Below are 24,187 nucleotides of genomic sequence, written 5' to 3'. Positions count from 1 at the left end.
GTTTATTGTGAATTTGTGGAATTTATATTGGTTACCAATGCGACACTAGCAAGGACCAAACTGTTGGGCACGTTCCCGACGCAGCCCATTGAAACTATGGGTTAGTGGTATTGGGGTTAGAATTTCACATAGCCCCTTCGCTTAGGTGTGGCAGATCTAATAAAGTGAATGGACAGAGACAGCCACACCGACAGGAAAAGCGGCAACCGCAGCAGTAACAGAAATTGGCGGTTTATTTGATGGACGTGTGATGGAATCAGAAAAAAGTTATATATACATATGTAAATACCTACGATGAATTTCAAATATAATTAATTTGTCGTAGTTAAAAAGAAGAACGAGTTTCATATAAAATCAATATTAAATATGATCCTCAAAATTGTTGATATTATTAACCGAAATGTACCCAATATTTTGGAAATATTGACATTTGTGGAAGACATTGTTTTGCGCTTTTACTATACATGTGTAAAGTACATGCGTACTTATCAGCAAAGGTGAGATATTTATTGAATGAAGGATTCTCGTTTATTTAATTTACCAGAGTTGCATCTTACATACACAACATGAGCCAACATCGGCAGCAAACTGCACATCAACAGCAAATGAGCGTAAATATGCGTTTCTTGACTTAACTTTTCCTGACTAGCCGCATTTTGTTCACTTGGGCGTCGTCTTGGGCTGTTCATATTTTACGAAAGCGCGCGCCATATCAAAATCTCGGTAACACGCCCTGTGACCGCCCTTCTTTCTCAGGCAGCACCGAGCGAAGTCGTTTTATGAGTGACGCGGTAGAAAAACTTTGTAGAATGTAATGAAGCGACACGTAGACACACATGACGCAAGACGCAGGATGCAGGACACACAAACACGCAGACACACATGGGGATTGCGATATATCGCCATCGCTGTCGTAAACGTTGCCATTCCCTTTGCCGGTGACTGTGCTGCTCCAGCTACCGCCATACGTTGCGTATGCGTAATATTAAATTGTTGTCTTGAGAAAATAATGTTTGCTTTTGCAAGTGCAGGCAGCAGTGCAAACAACAACAGCAACAATGACAATAAGCAAGCTAAACACAGCGCAGACTTTACTTGCGTAGCTTACTTATAGTAATACTTTTAAAGTTTGTCATTTGTCTTTACTGTGTTGCATGTTGCATACGCCATGCGGATTATAAAAGTCGAAGCGCGTTAAATGGCTGCCAAGTCAGCTTAGTGGAAGCGTGAAGGAATTGACAGTACCGTGGGTGTAGCTTTATAAATGAGTGTTTTCGGATTTCCTCTATGAATTTTTAATATATTCTGACTTTGGCGATGTACACAGCCGATTTGGTGGAGTGATGTCTGCTAATAAATTTGTCCTTCACGCAATCTCTCACCAAATGTCAAGAAATAATAATTTGTATATATACAGTAACCTTTTAAATGACGATTGGGAATATTTTACGAACTCATTTGCATTGTTTAGCTATTAAACTATATATTAAGTCAAATTCAGGTACAATCAACAACAGTTTCAGGCGAAGAAAAAAGTAATATCGTATTGTTTTTGGAAAATGATGAAATTCAATGTGAATAAGTCCTGATAACACCCGTGACTTTCTCAGATATCTCGTGTATACCGTTTATATACATTATATTAATATACATATTGCAAGGGCTGTTCTCTCTGTGCTGTTATGTGAAAAATCCAGTAGAGCCATGTGCATACAATGCCAGCTAATTCGGCGAAATAATTCATGGGGGTGGGCAACAATGAGCGACAGGGAGCGCAGAAGCTTAGACAAAAGTTGATTGCTTAAATCGCAACATGGAGGGTGCCACGTTATCTGCCAAGGATAAAGCAGGGCTGATGGGTAATTAAAGCTGTAGTTGATGCAGCAGTAGATACAGCGACTTGGCTCACACGCTGGGATTATGTGTGGACTTAAAGGAGAGCAGTCGCGCATGTCTTGGCATGCGTGTGACTTTCAAATGAGTGTGGGGGCAAATTTCATTTGTACTTACCATCGGCGGATATGACAGATATCTGTCGCTATTCATATTGTAATAGGAACCATCTGGTGGCGGTGCTGGCGATGGGGACGGAATGTAAACGCCCTTGCTGATGAGCATCTGATCATCCCGCGACATATGCACACCAGCGGCAGCTGCAACAATTGCATTTCCATTATTGTGTCGTGGGTGTGGCAATGTGCAGGCGTTCACTGTAAACATATAGATAGAGGATAACATGATTAGCAATGGCAATGTACTCGTACTTGTAAGTTACAACATTGTGTCGTGGTTACATTAATATAAAGAGAAATTCATTGCTGAGTACAAACAAAGCTTGGCGACGACAATGTTGACAAAAAATGTCTATTCATATAAAATAGGTGAGGATAACAAAGTAATTTTATCATATTTGGCAAGTGACAAAGATAAGTTAAGTCTTTTAGACTTGCACTGAAATATTTAAGGAACAAACATTTATTTTTAACATGAAGTTCTATAGTAAAATGGATTATTACTACTTAAACTATATTCTTTTTACGTTTGTGGTCTTAATTACGTGTAACCCTTGTTTAACACATTTAAACATTGGTTTTAAATAGTATTCAACTAATTAATGCAAGGCAATAAAAAAATATTGAAAGTCTTGTGACTCGACTTTGAAATACTCTGTACAACAAGTATGTAACATAAAACAAGTAAAAAATCTAAAGTCGGGTGTCCCGACTTTGAAATACTCTGTACATATGTTTACAATAATTATAGAAAATAAAAAAAATTAAGAAAATAAAAAAAAAAAATTTTGATCGATTTTACCTTTCTTGGTATTCGAACTCACGTAAAGGGTGTTGCACATTTACATAGCAATTGCGTCTGTGCGAGTGTATGTATGCCTAAGCGCATCTATTCGTGTCTGTGTAAACATGTGTGCAGTCAACTAAAGCACCAGCATCAACAACAGTCGTGGGCAGCGCTGCAGCAGCAAATATATTTATGGCTATAACTTCTTGTTAAATCGGTCTATCATAGTGAAACTTGGCATACGGACACATAATAACTAACTGGGGGTATTTGCAAAATAGTTTAGTTCGAAATTCCAAGAATTACGGGAGTTAGAAAATTTGCATGGGAGATGGGGGAGGGAGGGAAATTCCAAAATTTTCTGCGTATTAACATAAGGCATCTTGGACTAAAATTTGGTGTTCCTAGGTCTTATAGTCTCCGAGATATAGGCGATTATACGAATGAAAAATCGGGAAAACCTCCATAGGGGGAAGTGGGGGGGAAAATAAAAAAAATAAAACAAACTCGTATAGAATACACACATAACGCATCTTTCTGCAAAATTTGGTGTCTCTATCTCTTATAGTCTCTGAGATCTAGGTGATCATACGGACGGACGGACGGACAGACGGACAGACAGACAGACAGACAGGGCTAAATCGACTCATCTTGTCATGCTGATCAAGAATATATATACTTTGTGGGGTCTGCCACGCCTCCTCTGCCTGTTACATTTTTCAGCTCCGTGGCTCCGTGAGTCGATTTAGCCCTGTCTGTGTCTATATGGCATCTAGTATGTACAAAATTTGCTGTCTCTAGTGCTTATAGTCTCTAAGATCTAGGAGTTTATACAGACGGACAGACACACATACGTACATACAGACAGAAATACCTAATTCGAGTCGTCTTGCCATGCTGATCAAGTATTTGTATACTTTCAGGCACAAATTGATGAAACTTAAGTTTGCATAACTTTTTAGTTAGTTCATTTTTTAATATTTAATAATTAGTAACAAATATATTCATACGTATGCGTATGCAGTCAAGTGCAGTGAAGCCAGCAACAAGGGGAACATAAACATATCCCCAACCTCCATTAAATCAGTTTTCTGTTCCAATGCAAAGGCTGATCGAGCGCCAATTGCGAGCACGTTTCTTTGTATACACAACTACACGGTATGCACGTATGTGTGAGAAAAGTCAATTTGCATTTCATTGAAGTCGTTATTGTGGGAGACACGCAAAGGGAAACAACATGGCTGTCCGAGCAACCATTGCCAACCTGATGAAAATTTAATTTGAAAATTTGTTACCTACATTGTGCTACGCTCGAGTTTAAGTACCCGTCCACAATGCGTGTTGAAATAAGATTGGCCAAACTAAGTGAGTTGGTAGTAAATATTGAGCTTCATTGATTTTTTATGGCTCTGAAGGTTTCAGAGGGTCGCAGCAATTACAACAACCACAAATAATAGTATAGCAGCAGTAAAGTGAGAATGAGTCTTTTTGGCCCGACCGCAATAGGAGAGCAGAATTTCAATTTCAAAACTGTAAATGACACATTTATTTATGGAAGCATGTGAATAGCAACAACAACTACACATACAGTAAAGCACACGGCCAAAGAGGAACTTGCAAATGGAATTTGTGTGGGCCGGTAGAGGGCGAAAAAGCGGTAATGCTAACGAAAACAGCAACAGTGCCAAGGGGGAAGCTGGCAAACATACAAACATAAATACAAACAGACGCACACATAGTTGGCTATATCCATACATCCATGCAGGTTGCATCGACGTAGCTGTAACACTTGGCTGCTTTCTGGTTCATTTCACGTGCAAACGTTTGGAAAGAAATAAAAACGAGTGCCATTAATTGGAACGAGCTGAGCGAGTTCTCGTACAGCGAGCTGAGCGAGCATGGGCCTCAACATGTCGTCAGGTGATAAAAGTCAAATGTTGCAATGTTGCCCCCCTGTGCATGGTACGATTAAGATAATACCATTGCATTTTTTGGCTGATAAGCCACATGAAGCATCAAGTCAGAGATTGTGAGAGCATGAGCTTGGGCATGAACCACTCAACAAGGTTCCTTAGCATAAAACAAATGGTTGGCCCGATAACAGAAATTCTGTATAGACCTACACATCAATACTGAAAAAATTACTTTATTAACAAGTAGAAAAGATAAAGCCGGGTATCCCGACTTTGAAATACTCTGTACATATGTGTAGAATAATTATGCGTGTATGCGTGTGTCTGTGTATGTCTGTGTATGTCTCTTGTGCCTGAGCACAGCAGTAACAACAACAATAGCTGCGGGCACTGCTTGGTCTTATGCACATATATGGCTATGACTTCCTTTTAAATCGGCCTATCATTATGAAACTTGGCATTTGGACTTATAATCACTAACAAGTTTGAGTTCGAAATTCGAAGAATTACGGGAGTTACGATTTGCGGGGGAGAGGGGGGAGGGAAGGAAATTCCAAAATACACATTTTTTGCGAATTCACATAAGGCATCTTGGACTAAACTTTGGTGTTCCTAGGTCTTATAGTCTCCGAGATATAGGCAATTATACGAATGAAAAATCGGGAAAACCCCCCACAGGGGGGAAGTGGGGGGAAAATCAAAAAATCAAACAAACTTGCACAGCGTACACACATAAGCCATCTTTGTGCAAAATTTGGTATCTCTAGCTCTTATAGTCCCTGAGATCCAGGTGTTCATACGGACGGACAGACCAAATTGAAAAGGCTATATAACTTCTCGGACACAGCAATAAACCTAGTCCAATCGTACGTCACGAAGAGAAAATAATTTGCTCTCCACTAGATACAAATTATCAAGCTCGGAAAAGCATTTCTTCATATTCGCTGCTCCGCTGTGGAACGATCTACAGCATCACCTTAAAACAATTACCAGCAAAACGCACTTCAAACTTAAAACTCAAGCACACTTGCAACAGCACATCTAACTAACCTAATTTATATACATAACTATACATAAAATAATAAAAAAACAAATGCTTTAGATACCTATTTCTATTATATTTTAGATAGCAAAGTTCTGATATGAACTTACGGAACTAAGCAATTTCTGTTAGAATCTAAATTACTTTTCTTTCACCCTAATTTTGTTTCACATCTTTGTTTTAAAAAGATAAACGGTTTCATTACTAACTGTTTTATGATAAAGTAGTTTTTGTTGGACAGTTTAAATTAAAAATTTACTCAAGTCAAAGATATGCCAGCTCGAAATAGGTAATCTTCAAAATAGGTACATTTAATCATTTGCAATTGAAATTCATAAATTGTTCAGTCCCTTCAGTGCCAGCTCTGAGAAACTCACATTCCGCTGTCACTTGAAAAGGCGTGAAAGCCACAAACGTAACTAATAACTTGTAAAATAGACTGAGACAAGAGCACAAAATAACATGTATATATATATATATATATATATATATATATATATATATATATATATATATATATATATATATATATATATATATATATATATATATATATATATATATATATAACGGTAACACAGAAACAACAAAAATGGTAACATCAACAGGAACAAAGATAAACACTCCAAAATGCTCACAGATGCTCTTGTTTTGGGATTGGGTTTCAAATGGCGCACCCAGAAAAGTAGGCAACAATAATTTTGTTAAGAAAATTCAGACGGCTGTAGCTGCGGCGTTCGGGTACGTTTTCGCCGTTGTGGTGACAACGACAAATTGAAGAGGCGCATCACCACAAGCATGACTGCCATGACTGCCATTGCTCCTGTGCCCATTGATGCTCTTGTTCATTTTGTGGCTTGTTTATTTTGCATATTGTAGTATGTATGTAAGTATGTTCGTATTGTATTGTATTGTATTAAAAAAAAGCACGCACGCTCATGAATTATTGATTTTTCGATCAAGAAGAGGCAACAATCGCTGAAAAGCCGAATTGGAGTCTCTGATGTCAGGCAGCTGAATAAACAGCGCGTAATCAATATGAGGCGCATCATTAAACAAGCACGCACACATATACAAGTACTTACTATTTATGTTTTATGTTTTGTGCGAATGCATAACTTTTTGTTACTTTTCGAGCTTACGAGCTGTGCAACAGTTTCAAATGCCAATCAAAGCAAATGGAATATATAGCGGCATATATAGTACAATAAATATTTACATGCCAGCCAGAAATTGTTCTAATTCATTTCATATTAATAGCAAGGGACTCCACAGACGAATATTTGGCTGTGGCAAAAAAATTAAGCAGGCAAAAATACTTAACAGCAAAAAAAAAAAAAAGAGAAAAAATTACTGCAACCGGAAGTGATGTGAAAGCTAAGAGAGAAGAACAAGTCTTACGCAGCTTGCAACTCAATCTTGTAGGTAATTAATTAATGGCACCGGTTGTATTCTGTACTAATGCCATCTATTGCGTAAGTAGCGTAGATAATAGTCAAAGACTAATGGCTCCGAAACGTGATTATCAATGTACTTAATCAACGGTTCTTCTTTCCCTGCGATGGGCTTAAAGTTGCACAAGATTTGTTCGTATTGATTTACATATCTGGTTTTAATAGGAAAATATTTTCAATTAGAGTCTTTATGTAACAATTTCTCCCCTCTTGCTTGGGGGCACTTCTAATATGCAGTATGGGTTAGCAAAGTAACGCCAATTATAAGGGTTTGCTAATGTAAAAGGAACGCATTTTTTTATTTAATAAATTTAGAGATTGCCCTTACGGGCAATATAAAAAGAGGTTACAGCCAATTAATTGTATTAAATAATAAATTGACATCGCTACTAAGTTGGTGATTGACGTGTTAATTCATTAACTATCGAATACTATCGAATATCTGGATGAAACGATAACCGTAGTGAAAAGAATAACATAGTAATATAACAAAAAAATCGGAAAACAAATATTTTTTTACAACGGTGAACTCTAAAGCTCCTTCATTTTAATGAATTCGTATTCTAGAGATCTTTGTAGAGTTTCGTTACACAACCAATTTAATATGCCAATAATTTTTATAACTGCAATACGCTGATTCATTGCTTATTTAAGCTATATGTGGAAGTAGTTGTGACTTTCTAGGAACTAGCAACAGTTATAGTTTCTGTATGACACCATTTGTATTGCTGCCAAATGTGTTGGGAGCATTTATGACAAATTCGCTCTCTGGGCATGTCCCGTTACAACATCTGTGCTTGCTTGTCACGATTCGCAATCTACTGTCAGCGTATCTGTCACCTACTTACGCACGCGTTGCTTCAATTACATCTACCCCAACTGACACGCCCCAGCCGCTCTAGTACCTTGCCCTTGGGCTAGTTGCATCCTTTGTTAATGCACCCTTCCAAAAACCAAAAAAGGTCAACCCAATCTTGTTGCTGCAATTTGTAAGCAAGCGAGCTCTTTTCACTATAGATGCCTTTCCACATTTGCAGCTTTAGATTTGTATCGCCTACACGTACGGTTCTCCACAGGCTGTTGGAGTTACTTGTTGCAACATCCAACGAAATAACCAACCCGCCAACCAACATGTGCGGAGTCGTCTCCCTACCTTTTTTCTCACTGCTCATTAACGCTGCTGTTGACTTGCTGAAAAGTGTCTCATTAAAAATGTGACGCACCATCATCGCACATTGCTACTGTCATTTTTTCGTTACTTGCTTTAAAAACATGAAATTAAAAATTTTACCGAAACTACGTGAATTTGCTAGTATTTGCGCTTTTGTTAATGGGTCTTTAATGCATTAAAAATGTACGTTTCTGACCTTCCTCCATTGGAACTTTCGTATGAAAGCAAGTAAAATACTTAACGGCGTGGCATACGTAACACGATATTGTTATAGGGGACACACATATATACACACAAATATATTCACAAATTCAATAGACAATGTGTATGTAATAGATTTTTCCAAATGAAATTATTTATTCCAAATTTTCATGATGAATATAATAAATAAATAACAGAGATCTATTTCTTTGCTTCAAAATGTTGTTGGGGAGATTTTATTTTGTTTAATGTCAATAATGAGTATAATAATGGGCTGCTGCTAAGATGAGCTGGAGTAGTCAATTAACGAATATAATACTATATATACTATAGTATTTACGAATCGTTGAATCGTTTGATAGTCCACAGGATTATCAGTTACCTAATCCTTTTGCATACTCGCCTGGAAATGTCTCGGTCTGCATTATATCGAGAATGCGACGCCATACAATGCTTCTTTGCGTGTATGAGAATTAGTTGTGGGCAGGCATTTTCATTTTTATGCCACGTGGCATTCTTTTGCATTTCTTTCTCCCCTTTGTTTCTTTTTCTTTCTCTGCAAGAGTTTGTTTTTTGTTTGGCTCCTACTTTCTATTTAAAATACTTTGTTGTTTATTTTTGCCTTTTGCAAGAATGGCAGAATTTTAAGTACGAAAGTATGTATGTGCATGAGATTTAGAGGTTTCGTTGGGGGCTAATCTATTTCAAGAAGCTTCATCTTAAAATGCTAATACATTTATTTTTTATACATCATTCATTTGTTTTCATTTCTTTGCTCTCCGGTGCGTTGTTGTTCCAGCTTTTGTGATGTGTCATCACACTTGCCAAACTCTCTGTCGCAAAGTAATTGTGTTTCATTTTTTAAGAGGTCGGACATTGCTGGCATACCCAAGAATACTTGCACTCTCTCCCATTTCCTATTTAAAGGGCTTCACACTCAAGTTCTTGCAGCTAATGTATTTTTATTATTTTTACACTTTTGCATTTCAAATGCATTTGCTTCCGTTTCAGGTTTTACCTTGCCTTTTTATCTAAACTTTTTGGCAGTTGTTATTATTGCAATGTTTATCTTAGTCCGCGTTCAGCAGGTAAGTAACATGCCATTCAAGATACTAGATGTCGGAACACAGCGGAATTGGTTAGCTGCGTACAATGGTCGTTATGGCTAATAATATTGTTTCAATTATGAAATTCTTGGCGCAGCATACCTCAGCTGTTATTTTTATAATTTCGAGCTACGTATATTTTATATTTCATTGTTTAACACATTTTGCTCAAATTGTATTTGTTTTGAGCACGTTTTTAAAATAGTAGTATTAAAAAACCAAAACGTGATTTGCTGCACTGGCTAAAGTAAATACATGTGCTATACATCTACAAGTATATATACATATTTATATGTACTTGTATGTGCATGGTGGTAGGGCTGCCATTGAAAATCAAGACTAGTGAAAAACTCTGTTGCTCAATTACAATTAAGCAAGAAGCTTGAGTTGTTGCATTGAAATTGAATTTTCAGCTCGCAAGCCACTAGTTTTCCACTTTCCATCCCCCTTCGCCGATTCTTTTTCGTTTTTCTTTATGTATTTCGACGATTGCCATTTTTTACATGGATTTTTATTTTTTGTTGGACGCTTGAAAAAGCTTTGATTGCGCTGCAATCATGGCATAAAATCGGGCAATGAGTGCAGCTGAGAGTGGAGGGGTCGAAAAAAAAGAATCGCGAATGGAAACGCCAGAGGACGTCGAACGTGAGAGTTGAGCTCGCTTAGAAGTTCCAACTTCGAGCTTTGTTTTGACTGAAAGTTAATTATCTAAAACGTTTTTTATTCGCTGTAAAGTGTCAAACTTCGTTCAAAGGCATTGGACAGCAAAGAAAAAAAAAGATTGAAGGTAACTTAAAAAAATGCATTGAAAAATAAGTGCAATTTTGCACCGCAGTTCAAAATTCTTGGCTGCGTGATGGGAAAATGTACAGCTCTTTTATAAAGGATTTTCCATTTGGCAGCAGCACTTTTGTCGCTTTATCTCACAAATTTATTAATTCCTCAACAAAATTGGAATATATATAGTAATACAAATTATGTTCCTATGTTATATATTATAGTATTATTATTATTATTATTTTGCGAAATAGAATAGGTTTGTATAGAGGCTATGAAGCTGGATACTTTTAAAAGGCTAGTTGACTGCTTATTTGAAATATAATTTTATACTTACAAGTCATTACAAATCATAATCGACACTTGAATATTTAAAGCTAAGTGCTAATTGACATATATAATCAGAAATCGCTACATACCCATGTTATTTGGATATAATGTTGGCAGTGTGCCGTCCTTTTGATATCTTGGCGGTGGCATGTCCGTATTCTCGACCAGATATGTTGATGCCGCTTTTTTGCGTGCCTCGTCCTGTCGAAAGGAAAGAATGTGTGTTTCTGAGCATTAGGAGTGAATAAATGAAACAAAAATATGATGAGACGAGTAGGAATAGTAACAATGAATTCAATTAGGGGCGGCATTCCTTTAGCTTCCTGCCTTATTTGATTTTATAATATCAATTTCTAATTTTCTGTTTTTACACTAACGCTGTGTAATTATGCCTTACAGCTCATTTCTTGTGCACCATTCAAGAGGACTGCTGAAAATGTAGGAACATAATTGACAGTCGCAATGACAGTGGCGACACACACGCCTTGCAGCCATTGCCGAAGGCAAAATGCTCACATTGCGTATACGCAACGCTGATTTATAACCAAAGGCGGCCGTATTTTGCTCTGCAGTGTGACATTGGGCGGCATTTGCTTGGAGTTTTTATTGTTATTAGCGCTGTTCTTGTTGTTGTTGTTGTTTTTGTGGTTCTTGGCGGCTGCAGATTACGTTGATAATAAATGATTTTAATAATTTGAAACGATTTGTTTGCAGCATCTTAGTCATTGTTGTTATCGTTGCCTCGCTCATCATTATCATCATCAGCGTCGCGTAATTAATCACAACGTCTTAGCGGCAATGGCGGCATGCCACTTCCGGCTGGTTGGTGCGCACTTCCGTTAGCCTTTTGAGTTGTTGCTGCTTCTACTGCTGTTCATCAGCAGCAGTAAAGTTTGTTTTTCGGGGTCAACAGCACAGAGCAGCTTCCGGCCTTGAATTGTAATTTTAAGCGCGCTGCCGTTTTTTGAAGCACTAATAAAGCACTTGAATGCTTTGCATTTATTCCAGCATATCCCAAGTCTGAATAATTTTAAAAATTCAACTGTTCCTTTTTCATGTTACTATTTGCATTCAGCAATTGCGTATTCAGGCAGGGTAAAAAAAAACATACATAGCTGAGCAAGGTATATTGACTTTGAGATACTCTTTCACATGATTTTCAATACAAACATTAATTGTTGAATATTCTGCTAAATAAAATTTCTTTCTTTTCTCAATTATGTGATTATTCTAATATGTGAAAATATTAAAACACTTGCTCTTTTGTAAAACTTAAATCTCATTTAAAATTTGTAATGATTATATAGGAAGTTTTAAAAATATTCACCATGCTTATATTCACAATTTCTTCGATATTTGCAGAATTAGTGTTAAATTGCAAGTTTTAGACTTTTATAGCTGATAATATTGGGAAGTATATGGCACTCTATTATTATATTTGAGGTGAATAAACACATAATGAAACCTCAATTTCAATCAAGGGTACCAAAAATATGTAAGCTAACAAATTGTGTGTCCGCCACTATGGTAACTATGTATGTAAGTATAGAGATATGTATATATACGAGAATATGGACGAGTATCTTTCTTTCTGTTTGCACTATGTACTCACAATATATTCCGGTTGACTGCCCTCATTGGAGTAGGACTCGCTCTTCTCGGACACACTGGAGAGTGTCTCGCCGGTAACGGTGTCATTGTACGAGCTTGGCGCATACATCTCGATGGTGGCCGTTTTTCCTGGCTGATTTGTAGTTTCCGCCACTGAATACGACAATACAGCGACGACGCCCCGAGCAGAGTAGTAGAAAGTGGACGCGGCCAGGCCGACACAAAAAGGTGGAAAAAAATGCGCGCAAATATTGAAAAGGTGTAATTGGCAGTGACATGCCGAAAATTGATTGGGTGGCGTCGACGCCGCAGTGCGCCAGCCGTTTGGAATGTGCAATGTGCGCGGATTGTTGGTTTGGATGGGGCGGAATATGGGTGAGGGTGGATAGTTCAAATTTTCCGGTTTTGGCGAAGTGGTGGGCAGACAGTTTCAGGAGTTGCAAATGAAATGCAAATGGCAAAGATTTTTAAAGTGCAATCAAAAGCAAATGTTGGTCAGCACACCATTGTATTTAATAATTTATATTTTGGCGCAGAGTCGATGTGCGTTCGTTGTTGGTGTTTATTTTTATATTGGGATTGGGTGGTACGAATTCAATGCCCATATATATACAAAAATCAGTTCAATATTACACGTTGAAATGCACATTGCAAAAAAAATATTTAAATTTGTTGTTGGGTATGAAATGATATTAAATATTTCATTGGTTGTTAATTCAACAGCAGCAACAACAACATCATACATGTTTAACAGGTGTTGCCGTTGCCAAGTCAATTCGGCGTTCAGATTGTGTGTGTGAATGTTGAGTGTTCCACGTTCCATGATGCATGTTGTCCATTTGTGATAGTTGGCATAGAGGTGGCAGAAAAGTTGATAAAAAGATAATAGTTAGAGTCTATGGATAACTTTATGTATATAGCTTATTTCTGAAATGTCATTTGCCATTTTTTTAAGAAATGGCCATTGTTGTTGTTAATTTGAAGAGCCTCACCTGTTTGGTAGAATTAAATTTTTGTGCGTAAAATGTTGTATTTTCAATGAAACAGAAATTAGTATTCTATTTTTGTGATTCAATACATATTCTTTGATAATAAATAATTCATAACGTAGACATGTATGTTTTTTTATTCGATATATTTCTTAGTATGTAAAGGGTATTGAATGCAACTGCAATATGACTCACTGACAAGTTGTCAGTGACAACAAGAGTTGAAAGAAAAAAGATAAAAGGTAATTAAAATCGATTAACTATCGAAATTATTTCGTCAATCAATCGTTTTTTGTTTTTAGTACATGAACTAATTCCTATAATGTTCTGAAAAATTGTTGAATGATGGGTTAAAAGATTTCCAATAAGTCTTAGAGATTTAAAAAGGGAATAAAAAATATAAACAAATATGTATTTTTTGTAAGTGCCAGTAATTGGCTATTTCTCGTTTTCGCATCTGTTTAGAATTAAAATTCAAAGTGCCTGCCTTCCCGTCCGATCGCATTTAACACGCAATATTTGCAAACAACAATATCTAGGAGTTGTCCAGGATAAAACCGAATTCGTGTTCAGCTTCAGTTGAGTCAGCAAAATCCATACACACGTGTGTAGATGCTGAAGCATACTTCTGACTCAATATACCCCGCCCATGTACGAGTATCAACTCCTAGCAGTAGACTTCAGACAATTTTGGCAAAAAGGTTTTTTCATTGCTGTTTCTATTGTTGTTGGTCTGACAGTTTTTTATGTAACTAAGCTGGGGCGTGGTGGTGAGCGAATACGAACATAATCATTGCCCTCATCGTCGTCGGCACAATCATCATCATATGCAAAGAGATTATAGGAAAATAGCTACAAATGGTTTCTTAATAATACATTTGCTACACAATGCAGAGTAGGAGTTAGAGAGGAACATCGAGAGAGAGAGAGAGAGAGAGAGAGAGCGCGAGAAAGAGGGAGAGAAAGAGAGAGCGAGACAGAGAAGGAGTGTGAGAGAGACACGTGCCCAGTTATTCAACCGTACGGTGGGCACGTCGGCTAAGTTACGTGTTTGTGTCTCCATTAGAGTTCGGTACTTTCCCATTTCAGACTCCTGCTCTCTCCACCAAAGCACTTGCCGTATTAGCAATAAAATTGCTACATACATACATACAAACATACATACATATTCATACGTATTTTGTTAATTTGCGCAAAATATAAATACATTCGCACACATACTTAAGTATGTGAATATGCACATACTACATATATGGATATACGAGGAAGTCTACATATTTGTACATATGCATGTGTGGAGTAACATACGATTTCTGCGCAAAATGTGCGCCACATAAATATTTTACAAATTATTGAAATATGTTTGGCTGGCTTTCGTTGTTGCCGCAGTTCGAGTTTTTCAGTTGTTTATGTTGCTTGGTTTTCATTTGCTTTTTTTATAATTTTAACAATATTTGTTATTTGTTTGTTTTAATTCACTAAATATACATACATGCATACATACATATGTATATAGTAACACATACATATGTTAGAAGCATATATGTATATGTACGTACATATGTATAAAGCTGTGCTTTATTTTCGTTGTGAAGTATTGAAAATGAAATTGCATTTAATTGCAGAGTGTGAGTGCTTGAGGGTGTGACGTCGGTCGTCAATTGTCGGTTGTGTGTTGTTGACAGGGTGCACATTTATTATACATAAATAAAACATGTTATCTGGTTTTGTCTTTGTGTAAATACACTTAGAACAAAAGCATCTATTTTCCCACAAAATTGAGTACAAAAATGCCTCTAAAATGGTTTTAGTCAAATATATATATACCATTGAAACGTATTAGGGTACATCGTGTTTAGTGCGTACGTTTGTAAAACCTGAAAGAATGAATCGTGATCACATATGGTACATACAAGTATGTGCGTGGGCAGCAAGACCAGGAAAATCCAAATCGAGACTTGGCACTGCGGCTTCTGTCAATGTTAGATTACTCTTTCCTATAAAAAACCATCAACAACATGTAAATTTCTAAGGATATGGGATAATAATTGTATATTGAGAATGTTGAGAATGGGGAAATATTAGGGTATATAATCAATACAATTGACCGATTGAATAAAATTTAAAACAAATGTAGAGAATTATGTATTTATTACATATTTTTCGTGCTGCCTAGGGACTAGGGACTACAACCAAGATTACTCAATGCGTAGACAGACGAACGGACCAGTCTAGATTGATTTTCCTCGTCAGGGTAATTAAGAATTATACATAAGTACTTCATGGGTTCGGTGTTGCTTCCTTCTGCCTGCCCTGTTACAGGGTATGAAAATATGAGATATATAATGGCTTAAGTTCAACGTATACAATATTCGGATAAAATTTTCCTAAGTGTCGTTGTTACAGTTCATGTAATGTGTATGTGCAAATATGTATATGCTTAAAATACATGCATTTGGAGCATGTATAGCATATGTCGCATCGACACAAACAAACAGTTGTGAGTTTTAACACACAATTTTATAATTATTTTTTATTCAGTTCTGTATTTGTCACTTATTTTATTTATTATGACGCATGGCGAGAACAGTAACAGCTACAAAAGCAACATACCAAAGCAGAAAATTATAACTCAAAAATCAAATACATAACAGAGAATAACATGTTATTCAATCTAAAACTAATAAATTGTCAATCACCCTATCGTTCTTAATGTTCACAGTTCAATGTTGTAAACATTGTCAAATTAAAAGCTGATTACAAGCATGTAATTTAAGTGGAATTATTCCGAAATTTAAGTGATTATTTTATAATCAATTTTAAATATTTTTAAATTTTATTTTTTTATTTTGTGGTTTTATAGTTGGTTCAGCGTTAGCTTTCCATTCCTTTTTTATTATATAAATGTCATGACTTAAAGTCAGTGTAAATATCACATTTGTACCCTACACACACACATACAAATGCATAGACAAATCAAATGATGGTCAATAGTTTTAATTTTCCTAAAAATTAGCTTGCACGCTTGGACGAACGTTATAGATCAGTTTAAGCTGCATATAAATATAAATAAAAAACAATATAAATTTAAAGTTATGTCCGCAAAGAGGAGGAAATAAAAACTCTCTACCAGAATAAGCGGCGAGCAAGCGGGCTTATCAGTGTCAAAGCCGGCTAATGGGAAAAATACCGAAGCGACCTGCTCGACATCTGCAAACCGCATACATGGAAAAGTAATCCACACACAGCGTATGCCCAGCACTGTCGGCTTTTGTTGTTGTACCGGCTGTTGTGGTTGTTGCTCTTGTTATAGTCACTGGACGAAATAAACGGGCAGGCGAGTGCATTTAATGCTCGCCAGAGATTACAAATTTTGTACTTATGCTTTGCCAAGATTTCTGTTATTTCATTTTTTCCCCAGCCAATCCACAAATACGTAAATATACACCTAGATCTATAGCTATGTATGTACACATACGTGAATGTACATGGATGCATACATATGTGCCTCCGTTTTGTGGTGGCTGTCCGTAACGTAAATGATGAGCCTTGTGCCGCATTGAGGATTTTTGCTTTTAACAAAGCAAATGAATTAAAGGAATACACTCCACTATATGGAAGTGTGATTATTAATACTCTCTCTGAATTTTATGCCGATATTCATTGGAAATGTGTGCAGGACCCAATAGCAGGACATTGCCATTAAATTGTTACACAGTGTTTAGTGTTGGTTAAGAAAAAAAACAAATATTATATATAAACCAATAAAATGAATTTACAATTACTTACTGATCGGATGACTACGTTGTTTGTTTGAGCCACCTTTTGCCCAAAGAAGAGGAGACTGCCCCCCTAGCAGCGTTACAACCATGTATTTGGGTCTGGTGGAGACCTCAGCTACTCAGCCAAAGGTCACAGCTGAAAGAAAGGCTGAAAAAGCATCTTTGGCTTGTTGGCAAAAGGTTCACCCTGAGGCTGCGCTTCAAACTATTAATTTATAAGGCTATAATGAAACCCATGTGGACCTATGGGATTCCGATCTGGGGCACTGCCAGCCGAAGCAACTGTAATATCATACATAAGTTGCAAAACAAACCACTCATCCGTGGAGATTCACAACGAGCTCAGAGTCCCATGGGTTCACCAGGAGATTTCCAGGCTGAGGAGGTCCCACCTACAGGGACTGGACAACAGCACCTCCACCAGCCGTCTAAGAAGATATCATCCGCTTGACCTTCCTCATGGCACAAACTATACTTTCGTACCCCTAAGTCACACATAATATAAAATCCTAATGCCAATGTTATCCCATTATAATTTGCTGATTGTCCAATCGGAACGATTGCAAAAAACAGACACCTGTTTGGAAACACTATGTTACACTAAATCTCACAATTTTGTAAAATTCAACAAATTATAAATAAATTTAAATGCTTTAAAATTCAAACCAAAATTCAAAATTGAATTTATAAGTAAATAAATATCGATTCATCTGAGTGATTTAAAGATTTAAAGATTTAAAGATTGGTAACTAATTAAATAAGTTTTTCAGTAATTACACAATTAATTAAGGTGGTTGCTGTGGCCCTATATAAATCCTCAATATATATAACATATGTTTTTGCACATAGAAACAAGTTTCTAATAGGCAGACAAAGTTTGTCATCTGCTATTAAAAAACATGTTAAATATGTAAACATGTATTCATACGTACATACATAAGCTTGTAGTACATATGTATGTATATATTGTATCATAGCTGCCGGGCAATCAAGACAATTTTCGTTTTAAAGTTCTGATGGCAGCAAACTTTTCAAACTTTCGGACATTGGCAGGCACAGGCACCCACATGACCTGCGAAAACAGGAGGAGAAGCAGGATGAGTAAGAGCTGTATGAGTGCAGAAGGAGGACAACAGTCGCCTGTACGCTTATCTTTCTAGATTCAATGGCGCAGCACTCTTACGCATACTCCGCACCCCAACAACCCCTTGGTCGCTTAACACCGCAATGGTTGCCGTAACAGCGGCAGTCAATTGTTTAAAGAGTGTCAAAGTCAAGTGGCTGGACGAAGTCGAAGTCTGTTTGCCTAACCGGGCAGTGGAGAGGCTGATTGTTTCTGAGAGGAGCCAGTGCTGGCGCGCTTATCGCTGGTGGCAACGTTGGCATAAAAGTTTTTGGGTCCCGGCATGTCGTAAAAGTGTCGCACTCTACACTTCTACGGTTGTTTGCAATTTCAATTTTTTCCTTTATTTTCAGTTCGGTTTCCTTTTTTTGAGGCTGCACTTACTCCGGCAATATTGAATGTCCATGCCATAGTTGCCGGTTGTGTCAAAGTGAATATTTTACTATTGGAATTGGTCACAAATCTGCCGGAATATATGCATTTGAAGCTGCTTTAATGGAACAATGCCTGTTACTTAACAGCATATAGACGCTGCTCTACCTTTTATAATATTTCGTTGCCTCGAGTGATGCTTGAGAAAAAGGGAAAAGTGCTGCTGCTTTTGAAATTTCCATTTGGGCCGCAGTTCAAAGCTCGTAAAAAGAAAAAGTAATAAATATTAGAAATGGCATAATAGAGCCAAGCTATACACATTTATATACCACCATACTCGTAAATGTAATGGTGTGTGTGTATGTTTGTGTGTGTGCACTGAGTGGTCAATGGCCGGGCCTGCCAAGCGCAGGATTTGGCACAGATAGTTTATCAGAAAGGCCAAAACTTCATGTTTAAGCCTTCTTCTTTTTCACGATTCTCGCGAGTTCTATGTTATGCTTGGTTTTTTTGTTTTGACACAAAAGCGCAAATTGACATTAAAAATGCATATCCAAGGGCTAACATATACAACAATAATAACAGCAGCAAAAACTTCTCAAGTCAAGAGTTGAGTCCAAACGAAAACATTGAAATATGCGGAAATATTTTTCGGTTGTTGGGCTGCCCGTTTCTCCATATCCCATTCGCCGGAACCTTCATTTTACTCTTCCGCACCATTTTACTTGACAACTCTTTTACGGGCCAGCATTGGGATCCAGAAAACGAGAAAAAATGAACGCTTTTGGGCATTGTCAGCTATCGGCTTAGGGGTAAGAGGCGCAAGTAGCGCATTGAGTGCGAGCCCGAACATTGTCATAAAAATGTTGCTCCGCAGACAGCTTGCCAGTTTCTGTGCAGCCTGCAGCCTCCAGTTTCGCTTAGCGGTTTCACTTCTTTTTTCTATTTTCATTTTTATTTTATATTTTTTTTAACAAGCGGACTGCTACCAAACTGAAATATGAATTTCTTTTGTGCACATGTATCCCATGCTTGTGCCATGGAAATGAAAGAAATTGCCATGATAATAAAAAGCTCGCACAATTCTAAGAAAAAATATCTTATTTATGTCCTGAAGCTGTAGTTCATGCTTCGTTTGCAAGTGGTTGCTAGCCTCAATTGCGTGGCCTACATTTTGGTCCAGAAACGAACAAAAGCCAAAAAGCAAACCAAATGTCTTAATTAATGTGGCAAATACCATTAAAAGGAAAATGCACGAGCGAGTGGCTGCAAAAACATATTCCTAAATAATGCTAGGTACATTTAGAAATAATAGATGTAAGCACTAAAAAACATTGCCGAAAAATCGAAAAATTAATATTGATTTGAATGTGATTTAATGCTCCCAATGAATTATTACAAAATGGAAATAGATATTGAGATCTACCCAATGACATAAATTAGGAAACACATTCAAAACTTTTCTCAAAAGGAAAATGGAAAAAAAAAACAAGGACATGCTTGTTCGAAAAACATAATTCGTTCACAATCCCTTTAACGTAGAGGTGGAGAAATACAAATAGAACAAGTGGAAAAGCTAAAGTTGTGTGTTCCGACTTTGAAATACGCTGTACCTACAAACATATGTGTACAATAATTAAATAACATACAAATACCTTTTTTCATAAAACAAAAACGTAAACAAGATTGAACGCTGCAGTCGAGCAAGCCCAACAGTAAAATACCCTGTACTCACCACAAAAAAAGGAAAATTAAAAAAAAAAATTTAAAAAGTTTATTAATTTAATTAGTTAATTAAAATAAGTATAAAATATTCAACACATGCATATAATGAATTTACATCAGAATCGTGTCTCCGCGTGATTATATGCGTGTATGTATGCAGCACAAAGTTGAATCAAAGTAGTAACAACAGCAACAGGTGCGGGAAGCGCTGCAGGCATAGCATGCGATTTTATTTATGGCTATAACTTTTTTCATAATTGACCTATCATGATGAAACTTGGTATACGGATATATAATTACTAACTGACTTCCAAATTTTAGTTCAAAATACCAAGAATTACGGGAGTTATGGATACCAAGTTAGGTTATTCTAGCTCTTATACTTTCTGAGATCCTTGGGTTCATACAGACAGACGGACAGACAGACAGACGGGCAGACAGACAGACAGGTGGACATATAGACGGACAGACAGACGGACATGGCTATATATTTTATATTAATCCAAAAAATTGGATTTATACAGGGTGCGCCATCTTTTATGTCGGTATGTAAACATTGAATATCTTTGAAAATAAACAACCGATTTTCAAGTATGAGATATTTTTATTTAATTTGGTCCTGTACAATTTCTTGAACTGAGGTTTTCAACACTGGTCTACCCAAGTCAATCGGTTCACTAATGACAAAGTTATTCAATATTTACATACCGACACCCTGTATATTGCACTATATTTTATAAGTATATCTAGTATTTTGTTAAGAGCCATGGATTCTGAATGGATTTGCAAAAAAGTTAAAATTTTTCCTTTAGACGAGTCATCCTGTCTGAAACAATTTTCCCAGCTTTACCGAACAAGTGTTTACCCTAGCCTAGGTGAAACCTATTCAAATGGTCCTGTAAATTTTGTAGTGTTGCCGTTCGTCTTGCATTCTTTTTTTTTGGGCGAATTTTTTTTTTCCGTGATTCTCCTTTTTATTTGTGGTACTCACATTAGAATATTTACTGTTGTAATATGTAGCATTGCGCTTCTTGACTTAGAGTTTCCTAACTTTTTTAAAGGAACGCGTTAATACAAGTATAGCATTAATGTACAGAATTTATTGAATTACTTCTTCGCTGTAATACTTGCTGAATCAAATTGTGATGATTAACATGATAGACTTTCATAAAATTTTCATTCCATTTACGCAGTGGTAAACGTTGAATGTAGGCAAGAGTATTTGCTCATGTAGTAGAATTAATTTTATAAATCCTTGTAATAAAATATTGGATAAACAGGTCTGGCAAAAAGTCACAAAAGTTAATCAACTCATAAGTCAAATGTTTGCCGAAAGTACATACATACATACATATGTACATATATTGCAAGAGCAAATACGAGTGACAGTGCAGTCGTTAGGAAGGGGTGGGGGATGGGTGAGATAACTGCAACAATGGCAAAAGAAGTTTGGCAACTAGAGTTGGACTCTGGCATGTGTACAGACAAACAAAACTGCCATGGTTGCAAACACAGATACAGAGACAGCCAAACACATATACAGTTACTGGGACAGAAGTTAGGGCAGATACTGTTGGAGCAGTGTCCAATGTGTCTTTACACAGTTGCAGTTTCAGAGTGGATGTTCCACAAACGGCCGACTTGGTGCATACATATATGAGTATGTATGTCGAATGCATTATTTTGCATGGATAACTGAACAGAAGTGAAATGCGTTGGTTGTAAATTTTTTTTTTTTTTTTTGCATTGCGTATTAAGTCAAGTAATTTGGTTCAATGTAAGTTTTGTTAGTCTGGGACTAGAGGCGACCAAAAAACATTTGCCCAAAATCCGTTAAGAGATACCTGCCTCTGCTAAGGATGATATTCCACATTCTCTGACATTCCTCATTCTATACTCTGGTTCCTTTTAAATATTTGATCGTTGCGTATACGCCTAGTAAGTCCAAAGCTAAGCTTTTAAGCTCAAAAATTTTAAGTTGCGGTTGCATATGTATAATTTATACACATAATATATACATATAAATCCATACATATAGCACATATACTATGTATACATATTTTATGGCTGCTACGTAAATCAGAGGAATTAGAAAATAAACACAACTATATATGTATGTATATAGGTATACTACTAGTACTATATATGTTTGAATGTCGTGCGAGTGAATCAAAATGCAAAATATTGCACTTGTCGTATTCAGTTGCCTTGGATTGCTATAATACAATTTCTTATTAATAAACAATCTTTGTAAGCCAGCTCATGTCTTCAGCTTGTCGGCACGTGTTTTTTGTTGTTGTTGCTTTCTGTCGCAACCTTCGCCCAGCAATCTGATTTCCAAGATATTGTGCATTCAGCTAAGAAAACACAGCACATTTATTTCCGAGCTGGTGCGGAGCAAAGCTAAGACAAGTAGCCAACTAGCTAACCAGACACCCCAACTCGACCAACTTGAACAAGCGTTGTTCAATAAACAGTAGAAACCGTGCCCCGTTCCTCAGCATTTTTACTGCTTTGCTGCTCGGTCCGCTGCCAGGATGCATCATTATTTTCTGTCATCATTATATTCTTGTTGACTGCTCTGTTTTTTGTTGTTGCCATTGCTGCTTCCTGTGCCACGCGTTTTCTTTGGTTGCCCCACGGAAATTACAGCAAGCTCATATTGCTCACACGTATTGTATATTTTGTGTGTGTGTGTGTGTCTGTGTACACATATAAAAATGGCATATATGGTTTATATGCAGGAAATTGTTTAGTGAGCATCATAAAGTAAGCAGCTTCGTCTGCATCTCAGTCTCTGCATACAGCGGATGTTGCACAACGCTCTGCCTTCCTGTGGCATCAAGGAAGTAAAGCCGCCAAGTTTTGCCATAGACTGGCCAAAGAATACTCGTATAATAACGAGCTACACCGACTGAGCAAAAAGCAAGAGCTATATTGCAAATGCATTCCTTTATGTTTGAGCTGAGGATACCTGTACGAGCGTTTGAGTTGGACAAATACTTTGATGAGCTTGATTAGAGAGCTATAAAAATGCAAGCCATTGACTAAAGAGTGTTGTCTAAGTACCGACTACTTATATGTCTCTGTGCATCACTTAAAGTCTAAATGCAAAATCGGGCACTATTGAATTTGCTTGCTAATGCTTCTTTTGCGCCGTCAGGAACATTTTTTGGGAAATAGAAAGACAAAAGACTATATTAATGTTATTATGCCTATACTGGTATAAATATATTATATTATTCCTATGTCTTTCAACTTTGATTGTTAATAAATTCATAGTTTCTTTAAACTTAAACACGTTTATATATAGAGAGATTTTGAAAATTTCTACGACACTCAACTGAAAGCATCACTTAAAGTCTAAATTCAAAATCGGGCACTATTGAATTTGCTTGCTTATGCTTCTTGTGCACACTCACGAAACTTTTTTGGGAAAAGTAAAGTCAAAAGACTATATTGAATGTCAATATGCCTATACAGATATAAATACTATGTATTATACTATACATAGTATGGTTTTTATTCCTACTATATACTTCAGCTTTGATTCATTCATTCATTCATTCATAAATGCATAGTTTCTTTAGATTTAAACATGTTTATATATATAGAAAATTTTGAGTCGCCAATCCGTCTTTTACATTTTTATCTTGGCCAAACGATGTTAAAGGAATGGAAATTTAATGTTCAAACTTTTAACTAAGCTTTGTTAATATATCTTCGAAAAAAGGGTTAGGAGCCGATTATGTCCGATTATTACGAATTTCATGAGTCATTCATGAGTCAAAA

The 24,187-nt window shown here is 36.6% G+C and overlaps 1 protein-coding gene across 1 annotated transcript in view; it reads right to left on the bottom strand.

The window, feature by feature from the left end:
• LOC115634451 (nephrin) overlaps positions 1 to 24,187 on the bottom strand; it is a gene marked incomplete at its 5' end in the record, with an annotated part of 105,025 nt that overhangs the window by 10,424 nt on the left and 70,414 nt on the right. The window contains 3 exons of the mRNA XM_030532163.1: positions 2,011 to 2,210; positions 10,883 to 10,994; positions 12,406 to 12,557. Of these exons, the coding sequence (XP_030388023.1) occupies positions 2,011 to 2,210; positions 10,883 to 10,994; positions 12,406 to 12,557 (464 nt within the window). The remainder of the gene's footprint in view (positions 1 to 2,010; positions 2,211 to 10,882; positions 10,995 to 12,405; positions 12,558 to 24,187) is intronic.

Source organism: Scaptodrosophila lebanonensis, unplaced genomic scaffold (genome assembly GCF_003285725.1).
Source record: "Scaptodrosophila lebanonensis strain 11010-0011.00,11010-0021.00 unplaced genomic scaffold, SlebRS2 tig00000001-arrow-pilon, whole genome shotgun sequence".
Classification (NCBI taxonomy): Eukaryota; Metazoa; Arthropoda; class Insecta; order Diptera; family Drosophilidae; genus Scaptodrosophila; species Scaptodrosophila lebanonensis.
This window is presented reverse-complemented; position numbering and strand designations above follow the sequence as displayed.